Source organism: Macroventuria anomochaeta (assembly GCF_010093625.1).
Source record: "Macroventuria anomochaeta strain CBS 525.71 unplaced genomic scaffold BU25scaffold_20, whole genome shotgun sequence".
In the NCBI taxonomy this organism is placed as follows: Eukaryota; Fungi; Ascomycota; class Dothideomycetes; order Pleosporales; family Didymellaceae; genus Macroventuria; species Macroventuria anomochaeta.
The window spans coordinates 410,070-425,281 of record NW_022985381.1 but is presented as its reverse complement, the minus strand read 5'-3'; the positions used below and the strand labels follow the sequence as shown (position 1 = coordinate 425,281).

Genomic DNA, 15,212 nt, shown 5'->3' with positions numbered 1-15,212 from the left:
CCACCTTTCTTCGTTCTTGTGTGACTTCCCGAGTCGACGCATCCGCGATACGAGCCTTGACGTTACATTGCATCCCGCCTCGCCAGGCATGCAAGCCATATATCAGCCTTAGCCTCATCTTTCTCGCAATTCAGCCTGGCACCTCCAAACACCAGACAACCATGGGCAAAATCACTCTAGCATGGCCTACGCGGCTGTTTGTGGCTACAACAAGTCTCGTCAGCCTTCCTGTCACCACAACTTTCGGCCTTTCTACGACGACCATCCCCTCTTGGAAAGTAGCTTCGACCAAAGATGTCGGCATCAATACCGCAAAACTCTCTGCACCAGGTCTGGAGACATCATCATGGTACACCATCGGTTCAAGGGGCACTCTCATGGCCACCTTGATCGACAACGGCGTTTACAACGAGACCTCGCTCTTCTTCTCAGATAACCTGCAAGAGGTCGACATTGCCCGATTTCGCGTGCCGTGGTTCTACCGCACTGAATTTGAGTACAAAGAAGATAACGACACCTTCACTCAGCTGATCACGAACGGTATCTCGTCTCGTGCGGACATGTGGCTCAATCGGCAGTATCTTGGAGGAACCATCGGCGCGTATGCTGGATCCGAGCTCGATATCACTTCCAAATTGAGGGCTGGAGCGAATGTTCTCCTCGTGAAGGTGTACCCTACTGACTACAACCGTGACTTTGCCCTCGGCTTCGTGGACTGGAATCCTTACCCACCGGATAATGGAACAGGCATTTGGCGCGATGTCCAGATTAAGCAGAGCGGGCAGATCAGTCTTGGAAAGCCGCGTGTGAGGACGACATTAAACGGCAATGTGAACTTCTCGGTCAGCGTTCAAAATCTGGGCGACGGGCGTATCGAGGGCAGAGTTCAGTGTGCTGTGACAGACCCAGATGGGAAAGAGCTCGGAAGGTCTTGTGCTCCGTTCGATGCAGATGGCGGAAAGCCGGTTTTGGTAGCCTTACACCTGAAAGTCGACAACCCGAAGATCTGGTATCCATCACAGTGGGGTGACCAACCACTATACAGCGTTCAGTGCACCGCAAGTAACAACAGTAATACCAGTGTCTCGGCGGTATACGATCAGACGTCAAAGACTCAGTTCGGCATCCGTACAGTAACCTCCCGGCTGGACTCTCATAATGATACCGTCTTCTCAGTCAACGACCAACTTTTTCAGGTCATTGGTGCAGGTTATACATCAGACATCTTCTTACGCTTTAACGTCGAGAAGCTGCGTACGCAATTTCAGTACGTCCTGGACATGGGTTTGAACACCATCCGTCTTGAAGGCAAGCAAGAGCATCCCGAACTGTACGACCTCGCAGATGAGATGGGCATCATGTTGTTGCCAGGCTGGGAGTGCTGTGACAAGTGGGAGGCCTGGACTTACAACGAGGAGAAGAGTGGCGAGGATTGGGATGATGAAGATTATGAGACTGCGGCTAAGTCGATGGCGCACGAAGCAGGCATGATGCAGAACCATCCCAGCGTGATGGGATTTTTGGTTGGAAGCGACTTCTGGCCTGACAATAGGGCGACTGATCTATATGTCAACACACTCAGAAGCTACAACTGGACTACCCCAATCATAGCATCTGCTTCCCAGAATGGTTTTCCGGCTAGACTTGGGAACGGCGGCATGAAGATGACCGGCCCGTACGACTGGGTACCACCAAACTACTGGTACGATACCGAAAATGGCAACGATACCCATCTAGGCGCAGCATTTGGCTTTGGGTCCGAGCTCGGTGCTGGAGTCGGCACACCAGAGCGTGGCAGTTTGACCAAGTTCCTCTCCTCGACCGACCTCGATGACCTCTGGCAGAACCCAGACAAAGGACTCTACCACATGAGCACAAACGTATCCTCCTTCTACACGCGCTCCATCTACAACGAAGCGCTCTCCAAGCGCTATGGTGGCCCCACAAGTCTCGATGATTACCTCCTGAAAGCCCAGATGGCAGACTACGAAGCCACACGCGCCCAATTCGAAGCCTACCTCTCACGCTGGAGCGCCGAACGTTCCGCAACAGGCCTGATCTACTGGATGCTCAACAACGCCTGGCCAAGCTTACACTGGAACCTCTTCGACTATTACCTCCATACCGGTGGAAGCTACTTCGGTACCAAAGCCGCCCTCAGCAACCTTGAATCCGTCGTTTTCGACTACCACTCTCGCGACGTGTACTATGTGAACCGCGCGCTAAAAATCACCACCCACGACGAAGCGCGAAGTCTGGATATCGACATCATCGACCTTGCTGGCAAAACTGTCTTCCAAGACACAGACGTTCGCCTGGACAACCTCGGCGCAGAGCCGAACTTGAGTAAACGCCTCACCCACATCGCCGCCCTTGACAATATCACCGACGTCGTGCTCCTTCGCCTCAATCTCAACTCGCCCAACCATGAAGGCCTGCTGAGTGGAAACGTGTACTGGCTCGCGCCCACCCCAGACGTACTCGACTGGAATAATTCGACATGGTACCATACACCCGTGACCTCGTTCCTGAACCTCACCGCTCTCTCAACAATGGATGAAGCTACTATTATTGTGAGGGGAAATGGATCGAGTATCCATATCGAGAACACGAGTGATGTGCCTGCGGTGTTTGTGCGGTTGAACCTTGTAGATGGGGCCGGGAGGGATGTTGTGCCGGTGGTTTGGGAGACGAACTGTATTACGCTTTGGCCGAGGGAGAGTTATAATGTCGCTGTGAGTGTGGATCGCGGGTTGAAGGTTGATGATTTGAGGGTGGTAATCGATGGGCGGAATGTGAGGAGGAGGACGGTGAGGTTGAACCAGGGGACGCAGGTGTTGGAAGGGGATGAGTTTAGATTTTGAGCATCCTGAAGGGCTGGATGCATAGAATCACCATCGACAGCTATGGTCCAAGTTCTACAGCGCAAGAATCAAATTCAAATATTGTCCACTACCCTGTACTCTGTCAAGTATGGTGTCACGAATTAGCCACTACTCAATCAAAGGTCACTGATTACCTTTCGAATGCACCCTATTCAGTTGAAGTCTGTTGGTCTTGTTGGTCCTGCATGCAACACGTCAGAGACATCTCAACCAAACTAGGAACTCAGGGGAAAGAGAGTCGGGGCGAATCTTGCAATGTATTGGATATCATAACTAAAACAAGCCGAGTAGCAACAAGGTCATCACTACCCCCTTCTTTCATTCTATCAGTGAAGCAAGCACGTGCGTATCCGGCACAGCCTTCTACTACAGCGCCAAAACGCAAAAGGCAACGCAAGTACGCAAGAAGAAGAGAACCATCAGTCACCAAGCCTCCAAATCTTTGCTATATACCAAAATCCAATCCGTCCCGCCAGAACATGCACACCAGGAGGAATCAGATCGTCTCGCGAGGAGGTTAAAGGGGGAAGCTTTTTGAGCTTTTGACACGCGAACACCGCCCATGCTGCTGTATCATGATGCAATAAGAATACTGAGGGCTGGAGTCGAGGCACCAAAGATGCGGGACATGCTTAGTGGAACTCGCGGCGGTGGTGCGCATGCGCGTGCCTCCTAGCCTTGCGGTACGCTGCATCAACAGTGGTAGTAACGACGACCTCCTCGATCGCGACCTCGTACACAATACCGCCCTCAGTGTAGATCTTAGTCGAGATGATGCTGCCGACAGGGTCCGCTGCATCCTCAAGAGACGGGCTGGGCGTAACAGCCGGCGCCGCAGCAGATGACGCAGCGGCCTTGCTCGGCTTAGCAACATCAAGCGCATCGGTGTTGTAGGGACCGGGCACAGAGGAGGTCTTGACGTTGTACACGCTGATACCGCCACCCCACTTGTCTGTGATCTTGGAGCGAGCGGGTGCGTAGGATTGCGTAGGGACGGGGGCGACGGATGTGATTGATACGCCGCCGGTGGGCTTCTCAGTCGCGCCGGGCTGGAGCGCGGAAGCGTACTCAGGGCCATACTGAACAGGCACGTTTCCGCAGAGGCCGTCAGAGGGTCCGCCGCAGTCGTCGTTGAGTAGCGCGGTGGGGATGTCTTCGATCTTGCACTCGCCCTGCTCAGCTTCAGTCTGCAGCGAAGGGGTGAAGTGCTGGCAGTCCTCGACGCGGCCGGAGGGGTTCGTGCAGTCGTTGACAGCGGAGCGCAGTGTTTCCGTGTTCCAGCCGTTGATGAAGTCAGCGTGGTAGCCGTAGCCGGTCGGGTCGCCGTTGGACCAGATGAATTGGCCAGACTTGCCCTTGAAGGCGTAGGTGTTCCAGATAGTCTCGTAGAAGAGGGAGGGGAGGCGGGTCTCGTAGCCTTCGGGGCACTTGCCACCGTCAATCAGGTTGGGATATGCGACGTGCGACTTGTGGTCATCGGACTTGACGTCCTTGCCATTCCAGCACGAGGGGAAGAAGATCTCAGCACGGATACCGTCGATGCAGTTGGCGTCGAGGTAGTCCTTGTCCGGCATGAAGTGGCGGTAGCGAGAGCCTTCGGGCGCGCGGTCGTAGTTGAGGCAGTTGAAGCCGAGGGACTTCTGGCCGAGCGACTCCTGGGTCATGTCCTCGGCGCCCCAGGATGATGTTGGCGGGTCGGGGACGGTACCGCTGAAGTTACGCAGGCGAGAGTCACCTGCGAGAACTTCGAAACCCTCGGGGAAGGGCTGGATGTCGTCTCCAAGGAGGAGGTAGTATGCGAGCATACCGCCGACCTGGGACACGACTTCAGTCTTGCCATTGGTGTGGGCGAAGTGCAGGGAGGGCGTCCTGGGAAGTGTTAGTGCGGTTACGGATTGGATTAGTGACTTGAACGTACCAGTAGGCAGACTTGTCGTCGGAGAACTGGCAAGATGAGCAGTTGGAAGCTCGAAGGTCCTCGTAGGTAGTCGATTCGCCGAAGTCTTTTATCGATGTTAGTACTCGCTTTTAGCCATGAACCGACGTCTGGCTGAGGCTGCCTCGAAACTTGGACCGAATGTAATCAAGGATGCCCTGGGTTATACGCATCCAAGCAACCCCAGAATAGCACTCTCGCTCATGCAGTGGGTCGAAACAAAATTGCGGGTCGTATAAACTTACTGCTACCACCGTGAATGACGTGGCCGTGGGAGGAGACGACACCCGGGTCGACAATGGGATCGAGACGGAGGAAAGCAGTCCTGGAATAACAGGGCATGCGCCAGAAAGCCTCAGCGGAACCAGAGAGGAGCGCCGCAGCGACGGAGAGGGTAGTCGTGGACTTCATGGCTGATATGTACGGTTGGTGATATCAGGGGTATAGTCGAAGAAATGCGGTCCTTGGTGGCGCTTGATTATCGAGGACGATCACTTTGCGCTCGCTTATATCGTTTGCTGCTTTCGCTGTTCGAGTGTGACGAGCGGATATCAATTGGCGGTCCAGTGAGGGATACTTTGGCAGACGTGATGGGTGGTGACGGTGAACGTTCAAAGTGAATGAATCCTACCCTTAGCCGCCAGGACTTCCAATCTGTTGGCTTGTTGCTTGATTCAGTCTGCACAGAAAAGAGTGTCGATGGTATTGATAGCGAGTGTGGGTGTTGCAAAGGAGCGACAGACAGCCAAAGGCAAAAGAATGACGAGCCGCAAGGGCGAACAAAAGAAGGAAGGGGAGAGAGGGGAAACGAACGGATATTACCAGGGCCTGGGTTGTATTCTAGGAGAAATGAAGGAATGCTCAGATCAGGGACGTGAAACCCTAGAGAGCCCCGCTGGTGGGAGTGGTCATGTTAGCTAGGGGGACCATGCTCGCCAGACGCTAGCGCACAAACGGTAAGCTGAAACATGTCAGTAAGGAGACCAGGTTAGCTGCAGTGAATCAGGGACGGTTGCACGCGTGCAGCCTTGCAAGCCAGTCGCTGTTCAGTATGGCGGTGCGCCGCAATCTGTGACGGCGTTGAGGTTATCCAGTCCTCAGGCACCGCTGCACTTCACCAGTCCGTCACTCACAGCCCAGCGCATCCTCATCATTTCCAGCAGCTCTTACCCGCGCACTCGGGCGGCTGTCGCACAGATCGTGAAGAAGCCGGCACCCAACTTGGGGTACACTCCGTGCGCGCCGCATCGCAATCTCCAGCGGCTCGAAATACTCGTCGTGGGACGGCGAGCGTCATCGGCTCCGCTTTTACGGCGCATCGCAATTGCAGCTCGGGTATGGCGCCGAGGGGCAATCGTGATTGTATTCTCCCTACCTGTGCACCATGCCAACTCTGCACCATGTTGATGTTGATGCGATTGTTGATGTTGTGCTGCTGGTCATTCGCCACTGTGGTTGACGAGTCGGTGAGCAACGTACGCTCCCGCCTAATTGAGACATTATCCCCAGGCATATCATCCTCCACGTAACCAACCGTCTGTCATTAACGAGATTGCGCCGAAGCTCTCCAGGAGGGCCTGACGACGCGGCAGCGCGGCGCTGCCCGTGTAACACAATAAAGCACGGCGTCCTGCGAAGCGTTGAGTTTTGGTTGGTTTGGGTCTTGTGGCCTCGTGCACAGCAGACCGCAGTTGTGACCGCTGAGCATGGCAAATCGTCCCAGCCGCCGGTGAGGCAGCAAACTTATCGATAGGCTTGACGCCGTCTGCTGAAATTGGAAGCACACGAGGTGAGGGTCCAGCGCTTGTAGCCGCCACCCTTCGTGTGGAGGTGTAGCGAAGACGGGGTATGATTGGCTTCGTACTCAACGTCTTCACACGTCAGCTCGGCCCGGCGCAGCTCACTGTTCTGGAAATGTTGCAACGCAGCACACGACTCGCTAGAGCAAGAAACAAACCAAAAGGAGGAAACACTCGTAAGCATCGTCCTGGTTCTTCTTGTCAGATCCCCCAGCAGCGCGATTTAATTTACTTTCGGCCGTCCGCAGGATCCACTGTTTATGCACGGCGGACCTGCATTCGGAATCCTGGCGGTGCTCAGGTACAAACCATGTTTGATTGGCCGGTTGAACTGGTGTAGAAAGCTTCGCCTGCAAATCAATATGCGGTGCGATTTGGGGGTCTTGTCAAGACTCATGTAAATATCGATACGAGAGTCAGAACTATACCCAACACCTCAATCTTCTACATACTGGCGACTGCATACCGGTGCGCAGTTCCAGCTGTACGCGATCTCAGCATTACAGATCGTTGACACAACTGTGCTTCGGGTCTGACCAGGAGCTGAGACCCAAAGTAGTGGTCTGCACATGCGCGGCACGCTGTCATGTAGTACGGTAGAGGTGCAACAGGTATGCATGTTAGCAGCACTTCTGACTGTCTCACAAAGCGAGCGGTGGTTCAAAAATACTTGTCACCTTTACGAGTGGTGCTCGAGTACGAAGCGAGGAAGTCGACTTGCTGTCGTACAACATCAGCCTCCTCAATACAGCTACCTACATAAGAACTATCTGCTTATCCGCTGCATCGCATATCAAAGGCCTGATCCCCGGCACACATCAGTTTGCGGAACGTCTATACCTTGCATACCGCGCTTCCTGCGCCCACTCGTCCACTTTCTAGCTCCCAGCTCCCAGCCCCCTCACTTCTCTCCCGCCCCTCGAGCAAGCTCACAACTTCGCCCCGTCTCTCGCCGGCACAACCTCCCACGCCTGATCAAACCCACAGCTCCCCCGCCTCCACAGAGTCGATAGCCATGTGTATGTGTCCTACCTTCCTCCACGCATCACCCTTGATGACGAAACCAGGCTTATCCTCGTACGGCTGACATGATTTTTGGCCATTGGCTAGTGCACTGATGGCTTTGCTTGCGTGACCGTCGTCTTCCGTTTTGTTTACCCGCAAGATGATCTTGTCCCAGTCTGAGTCTTCTTTTGGCGTATACTCTGTAATCTCGGAGAGGAGAAGGGCTGGTGAGTGTCGTGATGCATACATGACGATGTTGTTCCAGACTTTCCACTCTAGTAGGCGGCGTTTCGCTGCGGGTGCGAGGAACGTGTTGGCAGGGGAGAGGAAGTTCGAGAAGAAGATGGACGAGGTGACGCAGTGCATGTAGTAGAAGTCGAATTTGACTTGGTGAGGTGGACGCTGGGCTGCGGCTGTGAAGTACACTGCACAGGGTTTTAGTTCTGCTGTTTGCAAGGCAAGGTTTGGCTTACCTGCGGCGTTGATCATCTCAGCTGTCTTCTGCTCCAGATCGTCGTCCTCCCGGATCGTGTTCCTAACTTGTGATTGCAACCATCTTCTCAAGTGCCCTTTTCATGATGCCATCGCGGATCTTGTTACTATCTTCCCAGTGCGCGGCATTACTCAACTCCTCGTCTTTCTTTACTTCCTCGAGCAATTGTACGATTGTCTTCCTATCATCCTTGCCTCTGTTCTTCTCGGTTGCGTCTTCAACTCCAAAGAACAGTGATTTATCCACTTTTCGTGTACACATGCCTGCGCCAGCCCTTTTGTAATGATCGTAGGTTGTTAAAACTCAATACCGAACCCAGTATGGACGGTTGGGTGCAGAAAGCCAGTGTGCAAACGAGCCAGCAGATCGTCTGCACGTTCATCCCGCGCGAAGACATATTCGTCAAGTACCTCCTGTCAGCCCTTTGCATCAATCTTTTTCTGGAAGAAGACGAGAAAGTCGTGGTAATATTGTTCCTTCCCAAGATAGGTCTTGGAACGGACTGGCTTGTGCATGTCATCAACGATTGAGTCCTTCAGGGGCTCGGGCGACCGTTGATAGGAGACATTAGTGTCGTAGCCTTGCTGGATCTCTTTTGATGTGGCGCCGAGAGCGAAGAGCATAAGAAGATGTAGTGTATCTCATGATTGAACTGCAGCAGTTCAGTCGTTTTCTGCGCGCTTTCCGCTGTGAAGCCCTTGACGTAGTACTGAGGCTGTTAAGATGCCTCACGATAAACTCTCGATCCGAAAGCCATGGTTCTGATGATATTCTGTCTAGAGGCGTGATTGATATGGCGTATGAATGTAGAAACTTGGAGTCTTTCAGTACATATTCCTCGAGTGAGCATTTGAGAAGTCTAGCTTCTTCGTTGCACTGCTTTTCACAATATGATTGATTATCACCATGAATTGCTGCATTGTTGTACGGCTTGTGGCGATCAATAGCATGACGTGTGTGGGGAAGCTGCCCAGGTGCTCCACTGACAGTTCGTTCGGTCCCTTGGCGAATGCGGATCACGACGTTAGTCAACACAACACTTACCTAGATCTCTCAACATCGACCGTTTCTGACTCATCGAATTATGCGAAGATTGAATGTATTGACCATCACTCAGCTCGATGGCAGTCGCGAGTGTGCAGATGTGGGACCAATGAGACTGACCAATGAGTGGCGTGCGCTAATTTTAAGCTTTACCTTCATTCACGACCGTTCTTTCTCTTTTTCCGAGAGATTGACTTGCTTCACCTCATCGAAGAATCACCGAACATTCGTTAATCTCAAATGCAGTTTGAGTTATATGTTTTACCCTGTCACTACTTATTTCACTTCGTAGCCAGCTCCATAGTGGTGACGTCGCCGTTCCTGTCTACAGCCACGCAGCAACTTATCCACCCGTACTTAGCCTCGCAGCAGCCTTCGTCATTGTAAATCTTCACTTTAAAACAAAGTGCAGAGGCTCAGACGCAGGCTCGCGCAGGTGGATCGGGAAGGTAATAAGGCGCTACCTGTGTCTGCACGCAAGAGATTTGGGGCGATGCAAAATACAATGGGTACGACTTGCACTGCGCTTTCGATCTTTCAAACCTGAGTACAAATCCTAGGTCCAAATTATGGAGGTGGAGTACCAATAGGGCATGGTGAACCTGAGACAAAGCGACAACGTACACAGCAAGAGACGAATCTGCTCAGCCTCATTAACCCAACATTAGCAGCCAGCCTGGGGAATACGCAAGTACAAGATGTTCCACCCGCCGAGGAAACCAGTCCAGGTGAGGAAGAGGAAGATGAAGATGATGATGTTGAGATCGCAACGGACTCCGAGGAAGGAGAACTAGACATCCCGAAGCCGTTGCCCAAAGCCTTGACAGCAGCGCAGAAAAGGAAGAAAGAACGCAAGGCCCGTGTGCTGTCCAAGGATCGTGGACCTGTTCTCCACACCATCTCACCATCTGATGTTCAACCCTACGATTCGAAGGTGACCTGGGACCACGACCCTGAGATATTGTGCGCCTATAACTGGTCCAGCGCTGTCGATGGCAGTAACACCATTTTCGTCCCTGGCGGTCCCTCGAAATGGACACCACAAGCAATCCCCTACAATGTCCCAGGAGACGCAGGCTTCCACCCCACGGACTACAACTACGTGCGCCAACCGCGTGATCCTTTTTCAGCCGTCTTCCACGCCATGACCCTCATGAATCCAGACTACGCATTCAACAACATCGACATCCTTGCCGACCGCAACAATCTGCGCGTACTCCTCGAGTTCGTCCAAGGCAAAACCGTCGGCCCATTGAGACTAGACTTATACATGATCTTCGGCACGCTCGTCATCGTCCGCCGCGAAGATGGATTCTGGCGCCGCAGCGACGGGAAAAGCTACGGCTTCAACTTCGAAAAGCACTTCACGACCCCCAACCCAGACATGATCGACGCAACATCACACTACCGCGCAATCACATATCGCATGGGTCCGCTCAACGTCGTGTGCCGCTTCGAAGCCGACGCCTACGTCGAAACCGCGCCCGACACGTTCTCCACATCTGAAGCCTCAGCCGTCATCCCTCCTGTACCCACAGAACCTGATTTGATGGAACGCCCACGCTTTACCTACCGTGCCCCTTTCCGCGTGCTACAAAAAGGCCATCTGATCCCCGGCCACCAAATCCTCGAGCTAAAAACCCAAGTCGAAAAACCGCGCGAAGAAGGCCAATCTCTCGTGTCCTGCCAAGACCAGCTCTGGTTCGGGCGCACGACGCACCTCTACACCGGTCGCTACGAGCCCGGGACAGGCAAGATCCTGTACATCAAGCAGGAAGATGCGACGGAGCGTGTGAAGAGGTGGGAGGAGAAGAATCAGACGGATCTGCAGAAGCTTGTCGGGTTGTTGACGATGCTGAAAAAAACGTTGGGGACGCAGCAGGGTCCGGTGAAGGCGGGGATCTTGGTGAGGGAGGATCCGAGGGGCCCGATTACATTGCACGAAATGTTGGAAAAGCGGAATGTGGTGCAGAGGCAGTTTTTTGAGAGGCATTGGATGAGAAATGCGAAACCGAGGCGGCAGGAGGCGAGGGGTGGACAGCATGGCAATAGAGGCAGAAGAGGGATGGACGGTCAGCGAGGGCATGTAGGTGCGCAAAGGGGACATGAGGGTGTGCAGAGAGGGCAGTCGTATCGACCGCGCAGTCCGGTGCGGACGCATCGCTCGGATGCACATCCAAGACCGCGTCCTGATGCACCCCGGGGCACTGCAAGGCATCGTGGCAGAGGGAATGCAACGAGCAGAGGGCGAGGAAATGCAGAGCAAGGTCAAGGCTAGTGGCCTACGCTTGTCTTCATGCTACCGGCTAGAGTAAGCCATGGTAATATCTACCATAACAAAGTCCACAAATCTGAAGAAATAAAATCGCAGATCCGATCATAGCGGAGTGCATATGAAAGGCAGCTGATATCGTTGAACTACTTCAGAAGCTCCCCATAACACCATGCTTCAACGTAAACCGTGACGCTATGCTATGTATGTGAGAACACTATCAGTGCCTCTGTCCATTCAACCATTTTTCGATGCGCGCGCCTCGATAGTACCCGGAGAAATATGCTTTTTTTGAGGACGCGGGTAAAGAACTAGGAGCAGTGTTGGCCGCATGAGAAGATCCAGAAGGCACAGCGTCAGAGCGAGGATGAGCGTTTGCTTGAAGGCGTATAGCATGCTTCTAACCGTCCTTACACCAGCAGTCAACCACTTCGCCAGCTTCGTTAAAGTATTTGTGCAGCGTACTATTATCAGGATATAACTTGGTGCTTGGAACACACGTCTCGAAGCTGGAATTTCGACACCGGGCTTCGCGAAGCAGGAGACATGAATTCCTTCTAGTACTTCTTTGCTTCCATGCCCTCAGGAGGTTCGGGCACAACAGTCTTACCCCCTACGTTGCTCCAGTCTGTGCTGAGCACTGTGCCACCGCTCTCTTGGTAGGACTTCATCATGGCGCGCTGCTGATCCGGTGTGGCGCCGCCGTAGAGCTTCTTGAAGAAGTGCGAAGTCTCGTCGCCCTCGATCTCGTCTTTGTCGTCCAGATCTTCTGCAGCAAGTTTGTCCCAGTTCTTAGCGCCGGACTTGGATGATGTGGGGTAGGCGGGGGCGGAGTCCTGGGCTGGCTTCCCGCTGAGGATGTGCTGAGGGATAGTGCTTGTGGAACCTTCAGCTGCTTCCACTTGGCGATCGCCCTCTAGTGTCTTCCACTTTGCACCTGGTGATGCCTTCTTCAATGTAACCTCGACTTTATTCGGTGTGACGCGGAACCTGGACTCTGTGGGGTCGATCGGTGCATAGAGAGGATCGATATTGAAGTTGTACTCGGCGTCCGAGCCCTCGACAGGGAAGGATACTGAGAAAGAGTCCTTGTCGAAGTCGACGGTGACTTTGTCCTTCGGCGCGCCCTTTGCCAGGATGTTAACTGTGACTGTATCGGTGCTCTGGTACCAATCATCCTTAATCTTGTTGGCAGGTGTAGGCACGACTGGCTTGGGCGCTGCCGCGGGTGCTTCTGTCTTCTTGGTCGTTGATGTCTCTTGTGACGCACTAGTGACTTCCACATCAGGGACGTCCTTAACAGTAACCTTCCTCTTCTCATCACCCTCTGGCATGTCTTGTAGCTTCTTTGCGACCTTCAACTCCCAGATGGGCAGTGTCTTCTCCTTCTCGTCAAGCTTCTTCACAATCCTGAGAACGTACTCAGCGTCGGCATACCGTTCGAGGAACCAGAGCTGCTGTGCGCGGCGAAATTGGGCATCTTTGATGAGCTCTCGGGTGGCCCGTTTGTGGGCGAGGACGACGGCGATTTCGGCGTCAGCGAGCGCCTCGGTGTACTTCTTAATGCGCTGATAAGCTGTACAGCGGTTGATATAGTACTTCACGGCGCCTGGATTCGACTTGAGAGCGTCGGTGAAGTGCTGAATAGCTTCGTCGTAGTTGCTGGCGCTGAGCGCAGCTTCGCCTTTACGAGCGGCGTCCATGGCGGGGTAGTCGTGAGTTGCGCAGCGAGCGTGTGGGATTGTTGAGTGTAACGAGAGTGGTAAATTGTCAATATATGTGACTCAAGAGGCTTAAACAGTAGCCTGGAAACATTCGAGAATTTGCCGTTTGGTGCAAGTGAAAGACAACCATGGAAAGCTCTCGATCCTGCCTTCCCGAAATCCGGGGTCTCATCAAACAACACGCGCTAAGACCATTCTAGGGTTAGCGTGCTTTCACGCTTGCAGGTACGCGACTGCCTCGAGCAATCATCATGACTTGACAACCACAAGACGGTGAGCTGGCCAGCCTCATCTGGAGATACAAAAGACTCGCATCAGGCCCGAAGGATCATCGTCGCGACTCATGTCGTGCTTCCACATTGAGGCTGACAATTGCCAACACCGACAACTACGCCGCAATTACAGTACTAGGCCAAAAGTTTGTTCGTATGGCACGAAAGCTTCTAAAATTTTCAAGATGTCTTTCTTCAAACCCACTCTTTCTTCACTGTCTTGTGCGAACACACAAGTGAGGTTCGTCCACTGTAACCTCAAACTCGGCTGGGTCAAAGTCCACCAAAGCAAACCGGAAGATGAAGAAGAAAGCATTCCAACCCAAGTCCGGAGACGGGGAATCACTCGAAAACTGTGCAGAGGCCGAAGACACCACTTCTCTCTTAGAACCTGCGAGAGGGTAAAGTGGAAGTGTTCGTCTAACAGCTTTTTGAGTCTTGACTGACGTGAAACTGCCGACGCAGTCATTCATGCTGGCGCTGCTGCACACGATCAAGACAAAGGTCCACACGAAGTCAGTGACAAAACTCCCGTCGTGGAGGAAGGAACGCACCTCGCAGAGACTGGGGAAAACAACACAACAGCAAGTTCCATCGCAGTCTTAGCAACTGTCAGCACTTCAGGTGTGTTCGCTACAACAAGGGTGAAATCCTACTCAACGATCGATAGCGGACCGAACGTTCATTACGGAAAAAGCTGCCATCCCAGAGGACTGCAGTCTGACGCTCATCGACTATGATATCGCAAAGCCGCAATCCTACCCAGACGTCGATTGCCAATTTACCAGCAATGGAGGTTACTGGCAGGACTTGCATGAGGAGTTAAGCGATACTGGCACATTCACTCCTTTCATATTTGATATGGACAGCTGTGGTAAGTGCCGATCACAGAGTGCAGTCTGGCGGCGTCTAATTTAGCGCACAGCCAACGAGACATCAAACTCTGATAGTTGCAGCATTTCTGCGGCCAGCATAACACCAAGCGAGCCAGCGCGCTTTTCTCCTGGCGTATCACATGTAGGTCAAGAGGACGGTCGGCTAGGAAAGCGGATGGCCTCGAATGAATCCGAACTGTTACCTCTACCGGTCGCAGATGTGTGTGCCAGGCCCCATAACCGACTACAATGGCAAACATACTAGTTCAACACGGTTGACGGCTTTTGATTTTAACGGTCACACCGAGAATGCGGCGGAGTCAAGGGTCCGACAAGAGCTGCTGCGATGTAAGGGGAAATACCCGTGACACTTTGCATGCCTTTACAGGTGTGCAACTCAACCACATTATAAGATAATATATAGATATTAGTGTAGCAGGTTAACTAGTATCTACAGTATCCTTTTTGCATGTACATGAGTTATGGCCAGTCTTTCTACACTTTGTGCAGCGCGCCAGAGCCTGGCGGCTGCAGCCTGATCCCTCTCCTCCCTGACACCTCTCAAGAGCAGTCTGCTGATCAGCCTCAGATTGAGCAAGTATATCCTTGCCAGCTCCTTTTGTTAAGACCCCTTGCTTCTGTATACGGTTTCTCTTACGTTGTTTACGTGCTGATGCTGCCTCATTGGCTCTCTCAAGGCTGGTGATCCAATGTTACGATCCTACTGTTACAATCAGTGGTACACTAGTGTTACAATCCATGAACAACTCGCAAAACAACACTGAACAAACAGGACTACGCAACGAGATGAGAGCAGCCAAGGAACTGCAGTATCGATTGACCGAGCTGTGAAGCCGCGTCAGTGATACCCAGTATAATCAACACTCGCAATATCTGTTATACAAAC

At 52.9% G+C, this 15,212-nt stretch overlaps 6 protein-coding genes across 6 annotated transcripts; 2 read left to right on the top strand and 4 right to left on the bottom strand.

Moving 5' to 3' along the window:
• Positions 1 to 139: 139 nt before the first annotated feature.
• Positions 140 to 2,927, top strand: BU25DRAFT_411648 (glycoside hydrolase family 2 protein). Its single transcript, XM_033706608.1, has one exon. The coding sequence runs from the start codon at positions 162 to 164 to the stop codon at positions 2,862 to 2,864; it is 2,703 nt and encodes a 900-aa protein (XP_033560865.1). The 5' UTR covers positions 140 to 161; the 3' UTR covers positions 2,865 to 2,927.
• A 196-nt stretch (positions 2,928 to 3,123) lies between these two features.
• BU25DRAFT_411647 (uncharacterized protein) lies at positions 3,124 to 5,693 on the bottom strand. The gene is made up of 3 exons (XM_033706607.1): positions 5,067 to 5,693; positions 4,804 to 4,888; positions 3,124 to 4,754 (listed from the first exon to the last, which is right to left on the bottom strand). Exons 1-3 carry the CDS (start codon positions 5,230 to 5,232, stop codon positions 3,518 to 3,520), a joined length of 1,488 nt encoding a protein of 495 aa, XP_033560864.1. The 5' UTR covers positions 5,233 to 5,693; the 3' UTR covers positions 3,124 to 3,517.
• A 1,793-nt stretch (positions 5,694 to 7,486) lies between these two features.
• On the bottom strand, positions 7,487 to 8,741 carry BU25DRAFT_440639 (uncharacterized protein; the record flags this gene model as incomplete). The annotated part of the gene is made up of 5 exons (XM_033709187.1): positions 7,487 to 8,098; positions 8,166 to 8,312; positions 8,351 to 8,392; positions 8,429 to 8,531; positions 8,571 to 8,741. The coding sequence occupies 5 exons, from the start codon at positions 8,739 to 8,741 to the stop codon at positions 7,596 to 7,598; spliced, it is 966 nt and encodes a 321-aa protein (XP_033560863.1). The 3' UTR covers positions 7,487 to 7,595.
• A 1,046-nt stretch (positions 8,742 to 9,787) lies between these two features.
• Positions 9,788 to 11,011, top strand: BU25DRAFT_299758 (uncharacterized protein; the record flags this gene model as incomplete). Its single annotated transcript, XM_033701965.1, has 1 exon — positions 9,788 to 11,011. A coding segment is annotated over one exon (1,224 nt), but the record flags the coding sequence as incomplete, so codon positions are not given.
• A 900-nt stretch (positions 11,012 to 11,911) lies between these two features.
• On the bottom strand, positions 11,912 to 13,285 carry BU25DRAFT_92570 (SGS-domain-containing protein). Its single transcript, XM_033712251.1, has one exon. The coding sequence runs from the start codon at positions 13,135 to 13,137 to the stop codon at positions 11,992 to 11,994; it is 1,146 nt and encodes a 381-aa protein (XP_033560861.1). The 5' UTR covers positions 13,138 to 13,285; the 3' UTR covers positions 11,912 to 11,991.
• Positions 13,286 to 14,745: 1,460 nt separating this feature from the next.
• Positions 14,746 to 15,003, bottom strand: BU25DRAFT_343369 (uncharacterized protein; the record flags this gene model as incomplete). The annotated part of the gene is made up of 1 exon (XM_033702949.1): positions 14,746 to 15,003. A coding segment is annotated over one exon (258 nt), but the record flags the coding sequence as incomplete, so codon positions are not given.
• Positions 15,004 to 15,212: the final 209 nt, after the last annotated feature.

Bases quoted from the DNA above. Each gene is read 5' to 3' on its own strand.
- BU25DRAFT_411648 (XM_033706608.1), top strand. From the start codon at position 162: ATGGGCAAAATCACTCTAGCATGGCCTACGCGGCTGTTTGTGGCTACA.
- BU25DRAFT_411647 (XM_033706607.1), bottom strand. From the start codon at position 5,232: ATGAAGTCCACGACTACCCTCTCCGTCGCTGCGGCGCTCCTCTCTGGT. The intron at 4,889-5,066 runs GTAAGTTTATAC...CATCGATAAAAG, and splicing joins CGTCATTCACGGTGGTAGCA to ACTTCGGCGAATCGACTACC. The intron at 4,755-4,803 runs GTACGTTCAAGT...AACACTTCCCAG, and splicing joins GACGACAAGTCTGCCTACTG to GACGCCCTCCCTGCACTTCG.
- BU25DRAFT_92570 (XM_033712251.1), bottom strand. From the start codon at position 13,137: ATGGACGCCGCTCGTAAAGGCGAAGCTGCGCTCAGCGCCAGCAACTAC.